The 12,800-nt window shown below is 51.9% G+C and overlaps 1 protein-coding gene across 1 annotated transcript; it reads left to right on the top strand.

The window, feature by feature from the left end:
• The first annotated feature begins 214 nt into the window (after positions 1 to 214).
• ZIC2 (Zic family member 2) lies at positions 215 to 3,816 on the top strand. Its single transcript, XM_046665095.1, has 3 exons — positions 215 to 1,286; positions 3,071 to 3,234; positions 3,460 to 3,816. The coding sequence occupies exons 1-3, from the start codon at positions 215 to 217 to the stop codon at positions 3,814 to 3,816; spliced, it is 1,593 nt and encodes a 530-aa protein (XP_046521051.1).
• Positions 3,817 to 12,800: the final 8,984 nt, after the last annotated feature.

The following is a 12,800-nucleotide window of genomic DNA, read 5'->3' as shown; positions in this document are numbered from 1 at the left end:
GCTTTCGCTCCGCGCCCGGCCGCCCGAGGCAGATCCAGGCGGCGGCGGAGGCGGCGGGCGCAGGAGCGCGGCTCCCAGGGTTGAAGCCGCCGCCACCACCGCCGCCTGCGCTCGGAGCCGGGCGGCCACTGGACGCACCGCGCGCGGGGCGGGAGTGGGAGCCGAGGAGGCGCGGGGCTCGCCGGGGCCGGCGGGGCGGGCGGGCGTGCTGGCCATGCTTCTGGACGCGGGGCCGCAGTTCCCGGCCATCGGGGTGGGCAGTTTCGCGCGCCACCATCACCACTCGGCCGCGGCGGCCGCGGCGGCGGCCGCCGAGATGCAGGACCGCGAACTGAGCCTGGCGGCCGCGCAGAACGGCTTCGTGGACTCGGCGGCCGCTCACATGGGCGCCTTCAAGCTTAACCCGGGCGCACACGAGCTGTCCCCGGGCCAGAGCTCGGCGTTCACGTCTCAGGGTCCCGGCGCCTACCCTGGCTCCGCCGCGGCTGCCGCTGCCGCCGCCGCGCTCGGGCCCCATGCCGCGCACGTCGGCTCGTACTCTGGGCCGCCCTTCAACTCCACCCGGGACTTCCTGTTCCGCAGCCGCGGCTTCGGGGACTCGGCGCCCGGCGGCGGGCAGCACGGGCTGTTCGGGCCGGGAGCAGGCGGCCTACACCACGCGCACTCGGACGCGCAGGGCCACCTCCTCTTTCCCGGCCTCCCGGAGCAGCACGGGCCGCATGGCTCCCAGAATGTGCTCAACGGGCAGATGCGCCTCGGGCTGCCCGGCGAGGTTTTCGGGCGCTCGGAGCAGTACCGCCAGGTGGCCAGCCCGCGGACCGACCCCTACTCGGCGGCGCAGCTCCACAATCAGTACGGCCCCATGAATATGAACATGGGTATGAACATGGCAGCGGCCGCGGCCCACCACCACCACCACCACCACCACCCTGGTGCCTTTTTCCGCTACATGCGGCAGCAGTGCATCAAGCAAGAGCTCATCTGCAAGTGGATCGACCCCGAGCAGCTGAGCAACCCCAAGAAGAGCTGCAACAAAACTTTCAGCACCATGCACGAGCTGGTCACCCACGTCTCCGTGGAGCACGTTGGCGGCCCGGAGCAGAGCAACCACGTCTGCTTCTGGGAGGAGTGTCCGCGCGAGGGCAAGCCCTTCAAGGCCAAATACAAACTGGTCAACCACATCCGCGTGCACACAGGCGAGAAACCTTTCCCCTGCCCCTTCCCGGGTTGCGGCAAGGTCTTCGCGCGCTCCGAGAACCTCAAGATCCACAAAAGGACCCACACAGGTAACGGCGGGCCGGGACAGGGACGGGGCGCGAAGGGGAGAGAGGCTGCGGTTGGTTGGTTGGAAGAAACGGGCCGACCGCCAGCCTCTGCCCTGGGATGGGCGATGTTTTGTGTGTGCGAGAGAGCCAGCGGCTTGTTTTTGTTGGAGAATGGAAGAATATTATTGGGCTGGGTTTTTCCATGTGCGGAAATTGAGTTTTAAATCATCAGTGTAACATCAAATGCGTGCTTTAGATGATGCAAGTGCTTCGTTTGCTCAGCCCGGTTAATAATTTCCGTTTTAAATAGAAGGCACAAAATAAACTGCTCTCCAGCTCGGTGCCCGGGAGTCGAGCCTAGAGAGGATTTTGCCAGCTTGTCTGAATGTGCTTTTCTGCTCTGCGTGTGTCTGTGTTTGAGTGGCTTGTGTATTTTCCCACTTCTTTTACTCGGGGTCCAAACGTCCTTCCCGGGACTGTTTCCCATTAAATGAGCCTGGTGTGAGCCTAAGCCGTAAAGCATTTCTCGTTTTTAAAGTGTTTTTAAAGCCCGTCTCGGGTGGGTCTCGGCGCTTTACGGTGGGTTCGCAGCAGTTTGTGAAATTCCCTAATGGGCACCAGAGGGTTTGCGATTCCAAACTTGGACCAACAACCCGGTCAGAGAGAGCCTGGGGCAGCGCGGCCCCGCGGGGCAATCGCGTGAGAAGAAAGAGCCACAGAAAAACACTCCTCTCGCCTCATAGATTATTCATCTATGACCAGGTCCCAGCCGAAATCGTGCCAGACGATTTCCTAAAAGAAAGCCAAATGTTTTAGCAACTTTCCCCGTCAATATTTACTCCGAAGTGGGGATGCGCCAGCGGCCTATTGTTCTCTTCCGGGAAGGGAGGGAACCGAGGTGCGAGACAAGCTTTTAACAAGGTTTAAAATTTGAGAAATTTATTTGCATGAAATACTCGCTTTCGAGTCCTGTGTCTGAGCGGATGTCTTTAAAAAACAATTTAGGTGCTAATGGAATTTAACGTTAAATGGTCTCCTTTCCAAGTGGAGCGATGTTTGAGTTCTCACACCTCTAAATGACTCTAAGCATTTGGAATTCTGGCAACAGGATGCAGGGACCGCCAGAAAATTAAACAGGGAGATTTTGAAAGCCTTTGCTGATGCCCCCACCCCCACTGCCCGGCTTGTGCCTCTCTGCAATCACTAGATGCTGCCTTATCTCTAATATTTACCCTTTTTCCCAGCTTATTTTTAAAGGACTGGAAGTGAGACTAGAATTATGATTAATTCAATTTGCAGAATTTTGGATGAAAAACACTGGCTCAGTCGCTATCCACAGCCGGGTCCCCAAACAACACACAGCAACTCCAAATGTAATTGCCTACTGGCCCCAGAGAGAAACCGACAGCAGCCCAGCAGCCTGTGTGATTTTGATAATGCCCCAAATATTTTGTCATAATAACAGCTTCTCCGTGGAGAGACCAACTTGTTAGAAGCTGTGAATCCAAGAATCCCTATAGAAAGGCACGCAGGGCCAGATGCCACCCCAAATTCGTTATAAACTTGAGGAAATGGGCGCCAGTCTGGAAGAAAGTGAAATAGGAAATAAGTGAGCAGAACTGTCAGGTGGGAAGGCGGTTAATTTCATCTTAGTTCTGCCACAGAGGGAATCCGACCTGTTGAAGGGACCCAGGCCCTTCTCGCCCCTCTTTCCTCTTCGACACGGCCTTGCCCCCTCCAGGATGGGTGGGAGCTCCGGGGGACTCTGGGGGTCCGCACCCAGTGCCCATGTTTGCGATCCACAGGGGAGAAGCCGTTCCAGTGTGAGTTCGAGGGCTGCGACCGGCGCTTCGCCAACAGCAGCGACAGGAAGAAGCACATGCACGTCCACACCTCCGATAAGCCCTATCTGTGCAAGATGTGCGACAAGTCATACACGCACCCCAGCTCGCTGCGGAAACACATGAAGGTACCACCGGGGAGGCCGGGAGGAGGGTGAGGCAGCCGGCCAGCGGCGCCGGCTCACAACCGGCCTGGACAACCTCTGCGGGCCTGGGAAGGCGAGGGTTCCCCTGGCCAGGGTGGCGGGCGGGAGCATTTTGGGGAGGGTGCTCCCATCCAGGGGCCTGGCCCCACAGCAGCTGCACTCACACCCAGTCCCCTTTGGTCCCCCCTCCCGGCTTTTGTCTTGCAGGTCCATGAGTCCTCCCCGCAGGGCTCCGAGTCCTCCCCAGCCGCCAGCTCCGGCTACGAGTCATCCACGCCACCGGGGCTGGTGTCCCCCAGCGCCGAGCCCCAGAGCAGCTCCAACCTCTCCCCGGCAGCGGCGGCTGCAGCGGCCGCGGCGGCTGCGGCGGCGGCAGCGGTGTCCGCGGTACACCGGGGCGGAGGCTCTGGCAGCGGCGGCGCAGGCGGCTCCGGTGGAGGCAGTGGTGGCGGCGGGGGCGGCGGCGGGTCGGGCGGAGGGGGCGGCAGCAGCTCTGGCGGGGGCAGCGGGACAGCCGGAGGCCACAGCGGCCTCTCCTCCAACTTTAATGAATGGTACGTGTGAGGGGCTGGGACCTCTCTCCCTCTCCCTGTCCGCATCCTGGCGCGGCAACCCTCCTGATGGCGAGCGCGCCGAGGGCACCCTGTGATCGTGTTGTTAAAATTATGAATCTGATTTTTATGATGATGAAAATGATTTTACCAGAAGAATTTTTAAAAGTTTTTTTTTTTAAAAAAAATAATCTAAGCATGAAAAGCAAAAATATCCCTTCCGGAGTCTCTAAAACTGAAAATATAAAATAAAAAATAAAAAAAAACAAAAACCCATAAAAATATTGACCCAAACCCTCTTTGCCTTCCTCCAGGCCCGCTTTCTTTCCCACCCCATTCCCAGTCTTCTGACAGCCTGTGTACATAGCGGACTCCTCCTTCCTTCTCCGAGGTGGTTTTAATGGCTTCTTGGTGTATAGAAGTTTGTCCATTCGTAACTCTCCGGATTGAGTTCCTCCCTCCTTTCTTCCCTTCCCTTCCCCAAGTGATGGGCTTTTTCTTTTTCTCTTTTTAGTTTATCCGGTTTCTTTTTAAGTAATGTGGAAGAAAATGGTTTATTTTGTATTGTGGTATTGAATATTGTGTTCCTTTTTATGAGGCAACTTGATTGTAAACTTCATGCGACTATAGACTGGAAAAAACGAGCCGTGCCAAAGTCTCCCTTCTGTCTCTTCAGCACACTGATCTGCAGCACACACATCCACGCCACCACCAACGCTTGTGAATGTATTTTTTTGTTAGCTGGGTTTACATGTGATGTTTTAGTGCTTTTGCAAGTACAATTTGTTAGTTCCTGTATGAAAGATTGTGGGGGGGGGGGGAATAAATGTCGTGCTGTTAGCTTTTTCCATAATAACACCCTTCCTTCTGTAAATACCCGTTGCCATATTTATCCATTTGTAATTAAATTATGGTATTAACTTGCTACAGAGGAAACAATATTTATAAAGAATGTTTCTTAACTATAAATATGTACAATTGTGGGCATAAACTGTTTCAGATTTTTTTATTTGAAGGTTTTAAGTGGTTTGATCATTTCTTGTGATATGTTTTGAGAGTAATGCATACAGAAATATAATAAAATGTGTTGAAACTGCATGAACATACTATTTTTTCTAGCAAAGTTATTTAAGAAAATGGGAAGGAGGCAGCTGGGAGTTGATGTGGGTATGGATCAGCTGCCTGACTGAATGGGAGGCACCACCTCACCTTCTGGGAAGAAAGGTGTATGTATGCATAGAAACGGGGCCAAACTGCCCCTTTGGCAGAAAGTCTCAGAATTATTTTCAAGGTCCTTTGTTTCATCATTGAGAGTGAATTAAATTTTTGGAAAGCCCCTGGAGGAATGGTGGCAGAAACCTTCAGAGTTTCTAATGGCTCCATTATCTGAGGGAATGCCTTTCTTTCAGCTGTTTGGACTGGGTTTAAGAGCACTAAACATTTCCTTATTCTTTGTTTTCCCTCTCTTCCCTGCCCCCTTTCCTCTCCCTCCCTCTGAAAAGCTGAGGTACAGTTATTTTTAATTGCACATTTAAAACTGAGCGGAGTACTTTGTTTTTGAACATGGCCCGATGATTATAGTTTAAGGGTCTGTTTCTACCAAAAGTTTTTTCTTGAAATTTTAAAGAGAGCTTGCTTGAGAAATCCTGCTTATCTGCACAACTGCTGTACACCAATAAGCAGGATGTTCAAGAGAAGGTGATAGAGTACGTTTTAATTTAGGAAAGAACAAGCCATTGGCCCCCAAATAAAGAACTGTTTCAAGAATTCAGTGAGATAAAATAGAATAACATAGATTAAAATGGCCAGGTGGAAGTGAAGAGAAGCACCAACCAACAGCTTTTCTCTAAGTTGCGCAGCCTTAGTTCTCCTCTGAAAGAGTTTATTAATAGAGAGTTTTCAAACAAAATGCTGTAGGAAGAAGGCAAAAGTAATTTTAATAATCAAAGGGTAGGAATGGGGGAAATTCTTTTTAAATCCCTAAGCCATCAAGAGATCTCCATCTTCCTGAGTAACCCTGTAGCTCCGAGAGGTCCTGGCAGTTCCCGAGTCACACATCCTCCACCCCCCTCCCCAGTGGTGAAAAGATTTGGGCGGCGGCAGCGACACCTCCATAGGATCGGTCAGCTGCGCGCAGGGCTCTGAGGGCGTAGACCGAGAGCTCGGGTGGCTGCCGCGGCGACCGCTGCTTCTCTCTCCTTCCCCTCCGTCGACTGAGCCACAGGGCCAGGCAGGCTAGGCCGGAGGGCCGCTTGGGGAGAGAAGGGCAACCCTGACCTCCCGGAGGCCACGCCACCTATTCAGTGGGAAGGGAGACTCCAGCCTGGGGGCTATGTGTGTGTGTGTCCCAGAGGGTGACAGACGCCGGACTAGCCCTCCCCAGCGGCCCTGCGAACTGCCCAAGAGCCATCTCCTGAAGCAATCAACCTCCTATTAAAGTCAAATTTATAACCCCTAATAATATTAAGGAAAATTATTAAAATAATTGGCATATGTTACTGATCCTTGGGACATTTCACTATAAGATTTCATTATAAGCTGTGAGGAAAATCGTTTAGGGTTTTTCAACGCCCACCCCCACCCCCACCCCTGTGGCAGACAGGGCGAAGGAATTAGGTTAAATATTCATCATAACTAGTGCAAGAATGAGATGATCTATTCTAAATGTTTTAAACTTTCTTTGTATGTGGGTGAAAATTATTGGCCTTGAGACACCTCCCCAATCAAAGGAGAAGGATGGGGTGGGGGGGGCAACTTTAGTATCTTTTCTTCATTTGAGGGAAGAAGGAAAACAGTAAGGAGAGGAGCACGATGTCACAGCTTTGAGTTGGCTGGATCGCTTTCCAGATCTGAATGTCGGAGACCTACCGGAGGTCCGTTTAGGTCCTGGAGCGCTGATCCTAGTTTTCAGAAGGAAATAAAAGTGGGAAGGGGGTGGCGTGAAGAGGAAGATCGCAGTGTGGGATCGGTCGCCTGGCCCACCCTAGGATGTGAGGAGCCGATGCGAGCATCTTTCCCGAAAAACGGCTCCCAGTTCTTCGGCCCCTGCATCCCACCGCTTTGTCCAAACAAGTCACGCACTCGACAGTGTGGTCCAGTCTCCGCCTTTCTCTTCGGCCCTTCGAATCCCGGAGACAGGATGGGGGGAGGGGTAGATGGCAAAAGTGTGAGTATCAAAGATGTCAGAATTGCTCAACTTGGAAGGCCCGCGGGGGCTGGCGGCCCAAGATCTTGCGCCACAATGAGGCACCTGGGCCTGAAGGTGTGTGTTGGGGGGGGGGGGGGCAGGAATCCCCCCACCTCCCTCTGCCTAAATGGACCTGAATTCTAACCTGCCCTTGCCTTGACTCCAGAACCACAGACGAAGGCCGTCCTTGCCTCCCTTAGCGAACCAGAGCTGCGCTGTGGTTCGCTGCTCGCAGGGAGGCCCGACTGCCGCAGCCAAAGGAAGATTTCTGCAGTCACCGCAGTCGACTTGAACTTCATAGCGCCCGAGATCGCTCTCTTCGTTCTCCGCTCCATCAGCCACCGGAGAAACTCCTCTCAACGCGAGAGTCGCTTTATCTCGAGGCAGCTGGAGCCCCCTTGGGAGCCCATCATTATTATTATTAATTATCGTGATCCTCACTGCATTATTAATGACCACAATGATAACTGGCACCGGTATCAGCTTCTCTCGGGTCAGTGAGGTTCCCTAAAGTCCCAAGCGGGGAGGAGGTCACTCCTGGACCACAGGCCAGGTCGGTTTTGCTCTGGGCTCAAGCAAGGGGAGGCTGCTAGGGCCGAGGCCTGGCGGGACTCGCGTAAAGGAAACAGGTCCCAGGCCCAGCAAATCCCATCGCACGGTGTCCCACGCTGTCCCGGGCTCTTTCCTTTCTGCTGGCACCTTCTCTCTTCCTCCTCCCCACCCCCTGGGCCCTTTGTCTCTTTTTCAGACGGAAGTTTTCAGTCTCTAGTGGTGTATTTTCCTCATGAAACTCTGAGATCAGGGACAGATCACAGGCTGGACCGGAGGTTCAGGTTCCCCTGTGTTCCTGCTGTTCGCTCACATCCCAGGCTTGGCAAGGAAGGTCTGGCCTTTCCAGACGACCGGTTGCGTGCCAGGATTGGCAGGATTGGAGGAGGTGTGTTCTGGTAGGTCCCTGGTGAGCACGCCAGTAGCATACCCGGACATGTGGGGACCCACCAAGTACTCACTAGGGACTCGGGTTCTACCCTCCCCCACATCACGCCACGGAAATAACCTAAAGGGCGAGCTAGGCCTGCGTCCAAGAGCTAAGAAATAAAGGCCTCGAAATAACACCCCACCAAGATTCGGTTGAACCCCTTAGATGCGTTTTTACTTAAACGGACACATGCCCCGCAAAGCAGCCCTCGAGATCCAAAGTAGGCATTCAATAAGTACTTGTGGATTGATTGATTATAGTCTGATATCGCTCCAGTTCCACAGAAACCTGGAGCTCCTCAGCCCACTGCTACCCCCAGCAGACAGCAATGAACGGTTTCTATTTTTAACTGGCAGCTAGGAGCAGGGCAGGAGAAATGTCGCCCCCTCTTTAACCTCCCCTCTCCCCATCCCTGGCCCCAACAGTGTTGCTGGGTTTTCATTTTAGGAAGAATCTAGATCCTTCCAGAGACTGGATCAGGTGATCAGGCGTAAACCCTCAGGCTGGAGCCGCTGGGCTCCTGAGAACCAAAAGGCAGCTGTGGCAGTTTGAACAGGGTGTTACGAATGAGAACTTCTGTAAAACATAACCAGGGCAGCCCGAGTGTTTGAGTTCATGGTCAAGGCTGTGGGGAGACTGGAGCTGCAGTGTCCACGCCCCGCCCCGCCCCTGCGCCGCCAGCGCCCAGATCTCAGGCCGGGTACCAGGAGCCATCGTCCTCCCACTCCCGCCCCGCCCCTACAGGGCCCAGTCGTGGAACTGTCCGTGCGGCGGTCACCTCGACGCCCTCTCACGTTTCCCTATTGTTCCCAGGGGCCAACGAGCTTTGGAAGAGGTGACACCTCATTTCGTCTCCAGCCCTGCGTCTCGCCCTCGTCCCGCATCGCGCATCCCGCCTGACCCGCCTTTCGGGATGAGCTTAGCAACCAGGCCAGAGATGGCGGCGCCCCTTCACCTGCGTGCGCTCACATAGACGGACAGACCGACTGACACACACATTCTCTTTCTCTCTCCACGCCCCAGCAGACTCACACACACACATGCACTCACACACACTCGCCTCCTTCGGCATCCCCCAGACACAGGCTCCTGTGGGTGGGATGGACCTGAGACGAAGAAATTGGGGGCGGCTGACGGGAGGACCCAGCAAGAAACGCACCCCCCCACCCCACCCCTCTGCTGTCTCCAGCTCCCCCACCCGCCTCCAGCCTCCCTCCGAGGCGGCCAGGCCTGCCCTGCGCTCTCCACCCAGCTTGGCGTTTGAGAGTCCACGGCCTGGGCCGCACTTCTGAGCCCCGCACGTCGAGTCACCCGTGTGAGACTAAGTTGGGTGGGGGCTACCCGCAATCGGATCGCTCGGGCCCACTCCTCGGGGAGTGTGAGGTCTGGCCTGCCCGCATGCCCTCTGACCCCCGGGTGTACGTGGGGGAAGGGCGCCCCCTCACCTCTCAGATAAACCAGTAGGGAAGGAAGGAGAAGATGACCCCCCCCCCCCAATACACACACCTCACCTCTCCAACCCCTGCCTCCGCCTCTTTCTTTCCTAACCTCCCGAAGCCAAGTTTTTTCTGTCCCTGAGGCCAAACCAGTGGTCCTGGGGAGCAGAACGGAGCGCAGCGCCGCTAGACAAGGTCGGGGGTAGAAATAATAATAATGTTAATAATGTCAAAGACAATCATCGTAGTTAACGCTCCGCGACCGGGTTACTCCTCAGAGGCCGGCGGCGGCCTGGGGAGGCTGCAGACTGCGCCGGGCTAGGGCTAGGGGTGGGATTCTCTGGCAGGGGCGGAGGGGGGGGCGGTGTCGCGGCGGCGGGGGGGGGGAGGTCCTATGTTGCCTCCCCCAGACAAATTTTCGGGTCTGGAACCTGGCGGAGCCAGTGAGGGCCAGGCCAGGAGCCGCGCTGCCCCTCTTGCTGCAGACGCAGCTCGTTTTTCTTTTCTTTCTCCCGGCCCACTGGGCCCACAGTGGTTGGCGTGGCCGAGTGTGGTTTCTCGAAACTCTTTGGAGTCGGTTGGGTCTGTTTGCCCACTGCACCCCCGCCACCACCACCCGGGCCTGTTCCCCCTCCCTCTCCCCGCTGGCAGATGAATGGTGGTTTTAATGAGCATGGGCGCGGCGTTGGCCTGGCGGTTCTGAAGATGCTCTGACCTGTTGGGAGGGCGCGAAAGGTCAGCCGCACGCAGGGCCCGGCTTGGGCTCCTCCCCGGCCCACGCTGCTCTGATATTGATCCCGAGAGAAAGATAAACAGAAAAGCTGGACATTCGGTCATGAATACTAATGAGCTAGGGTAGGAGTTTTAATTGCTATGGACTTCTTTTTTCCAGTTAATCTTTATTGCAGACTTCGTCGAAGTCATTCTTTTCGAGCTTCGTTTTGTCTCCTTCTCTCCCCGCCCTCCTCTTTATATTTTCATTTGAAATGCCCAGGCGAAAGAGACCCGTGTCAACTTGACTTTCTCCCTCTCGCAGTGCGGGTGTGAGCGCGAGAGCCTACAGCCTGCGTTCCCAGCGTGGCGCTTCTTCTGCTCACTAATTCTGGAAATGTGGGGTATCCTATAAAATAAATTGTTTCAATGTGGCTTTGGCGAGTCTGCTTCTTGACTTCCTCACCCTTATTGTTTCAAAGACTTCGTGTATTCTTGGCCTTTAAACTTCCTCTTGACAATTGCATCTTTTCTCCAGGCACTGAGTTCCTTTCTACTCCAAACGGGTGCATTCTACCCCCAAAGGTTCCTGTTTCTCAAGTCTCCGGGATTTGACACTGGCTTTGCCAACCGCAGTGTCTAAGCGTTTCAATCTAGCAGTGAATTCCTAGGCAAGCTAATTCGCCAGTTTACATAGCTGTAGTGTTTTCTTTGGTACCTATAAACAATAACGAAATCTGAGACAGGAACCTAAGGGAATTTCCAGAAAGACTTCTGCTTCCATTCTTGATATGTATTTGATCACTTACATTATTTTTCTTTTTTAAACAAGCCATTCTTGAATTGAGTTTTCTCTTGAAGCTGTATAAATTGACTGTAAATCCCATAAAGTAGTTTCGGCTCTGTGATCAGGAGAGAAAAAAATGCAAGCCCATTTCTGCAACAGACTATGTAGAAATGTGTTGAAATCCAAGGCAAAAAAAAAAAAATCATCTGTACAGGAATAATTTCCAGTATTATTCTGATCCTTAAAGTTTGGGCAAAATAAACCCATATTTCACATCATTGCCAATAGGTCCCAGCACAGAAGTCTCCTGAGGAGTCTGCTTCACTTACACTTTTCAGTCCAAACTTTTCTCTTCACACAATGATTTATTATGTAGGTAATTTTAGGGGATACAGTTTACAGCTTGAATTATTAGACTGAACACCTCTGGCTGACACCACGACGCCTTTTTTTCTGCCTGCAGCTGTGAGTCACAACCCCATTTTCATACCCAACTGCTGCACATTCCTTCACAATGTATATTTCCTTCTTGCAAAGATCAAACATGCTTTGGTGAAAGTGTTTATTTTAAAATACAGGAAAATTAAAACTAAACATAGTTCTACTGAAAAATCCCCAAATGTATCATATTTTCCTCCTCCTGTGCCCACAAAGAAAAGTAACAAATTGCACCACTTTCTGGAATAAAATTTCAAATCGAAGGGGAACACACAGGCACATACAGACACGATTTTCATTTTATTATTGAAACACATCAGGAAACCTCCTACTGCTCTTTATGTTTGGATTCCTGTTTGGATGTCTCTAGTTTTTACCATAAAAAAATCACGAGCAACAACAACAACAACATATCTTTAAGAAGATGCTGACAGGCATATGCTTTATTCACCAAGCTACACATTCCTCATTTCTAAGTTCATTTTTGTATTTGAGTATTTTTGTTTTAATTGTATCATCCAGAATATAACTTTGGGAGGAGAAGGATATTTTGAAGTATGAGCTGAAAGAAGCAAAAAAAAAAAAAAAAAAAAAAAAGGTAACTCAGAAACAAGTTAACATTTCCCAAGCATCTCAGTAGGTCGTTGGTTTGTGCATGTTTCCTTTTTCCCTTCTAATTAAGGTGAAAAATTACAAGGTTGAATCGCTCTTTCTCAGCATTTCTCTTAAATGGTATAAAGCGAATTTCAACTTTGGATTTTTGTGGACTAGTTGTCTTTCTGCAACCCGCTATCTACTGTTTTTTTCAAGCTTCCCTGAACTCCTATATGAAAGGGATATAGACCTCAGCCACCTCCTCTCCGAAGGGGCATACTCAGCTTCTCAAGCCACACAGTTCTTTAGCAGGGGAGAAACTCTTAGGCTGTTTTTAATCAAGTTTGGAAGCTGAATCTTTTCCCTCTGACGACTGTGCCCAGGGGTAGATCCAGCTGAATGTCTGGCGCTGCGGGCAGCAGGCTGGGCCACCCGTTTTTCAGACACAACACCAGAGAATGGCATTGAAATAATCTCGTGTGGCAGAAATGTTTTAAAAATATTAACCTCTCTTACTTTCCATACTTCTGAGGCAAAAGGCAAAGGAAATCTGAAATGATAATCATTTGCCTACCTAAGGCAGACCAAGAAACTGGAAAGATATTCGACACTTTGAAAATGTAGCCTACAGAATCTTTCAAATTAGATGCTGCATAGGATCAACAGTTGTAAAGACTTTTTAAAAAATATTTGATTGGATAAAACTTTTCTAGATATTAGTGATTAATGAATTAACAGGCCAGAAGTCTCTTTCTAGCAAACTTTGGCAGGCATATGGAAAATAATCTATATGTGATCCTCTTTTTCCTCTTCTTTAAAGGGAGACAAATTACAGTACACACTATTTGGATTTTTTTTTTTTTTT

Source organism: Equus quagga, chromosome 6, assembly GCF_021613505.1.
Source record: "Equus quagga isolate Etosha38 chromosome 6, UCLA_HA_Equagga_1.0, whole genome shotgun sequence".
Classification (NCBI taxonomy): domain Eukaryota; kingdom Metazoa; phylum Chordata; class Mammalia; order Perissodactyla; family Equidae; genus Equus; species Equus quagga.
The sequence above is the reverse complement of the archived record's forward strand: the minus strand, read 5'-3'. Positions and strand labels throughout refer to the sequence as shown.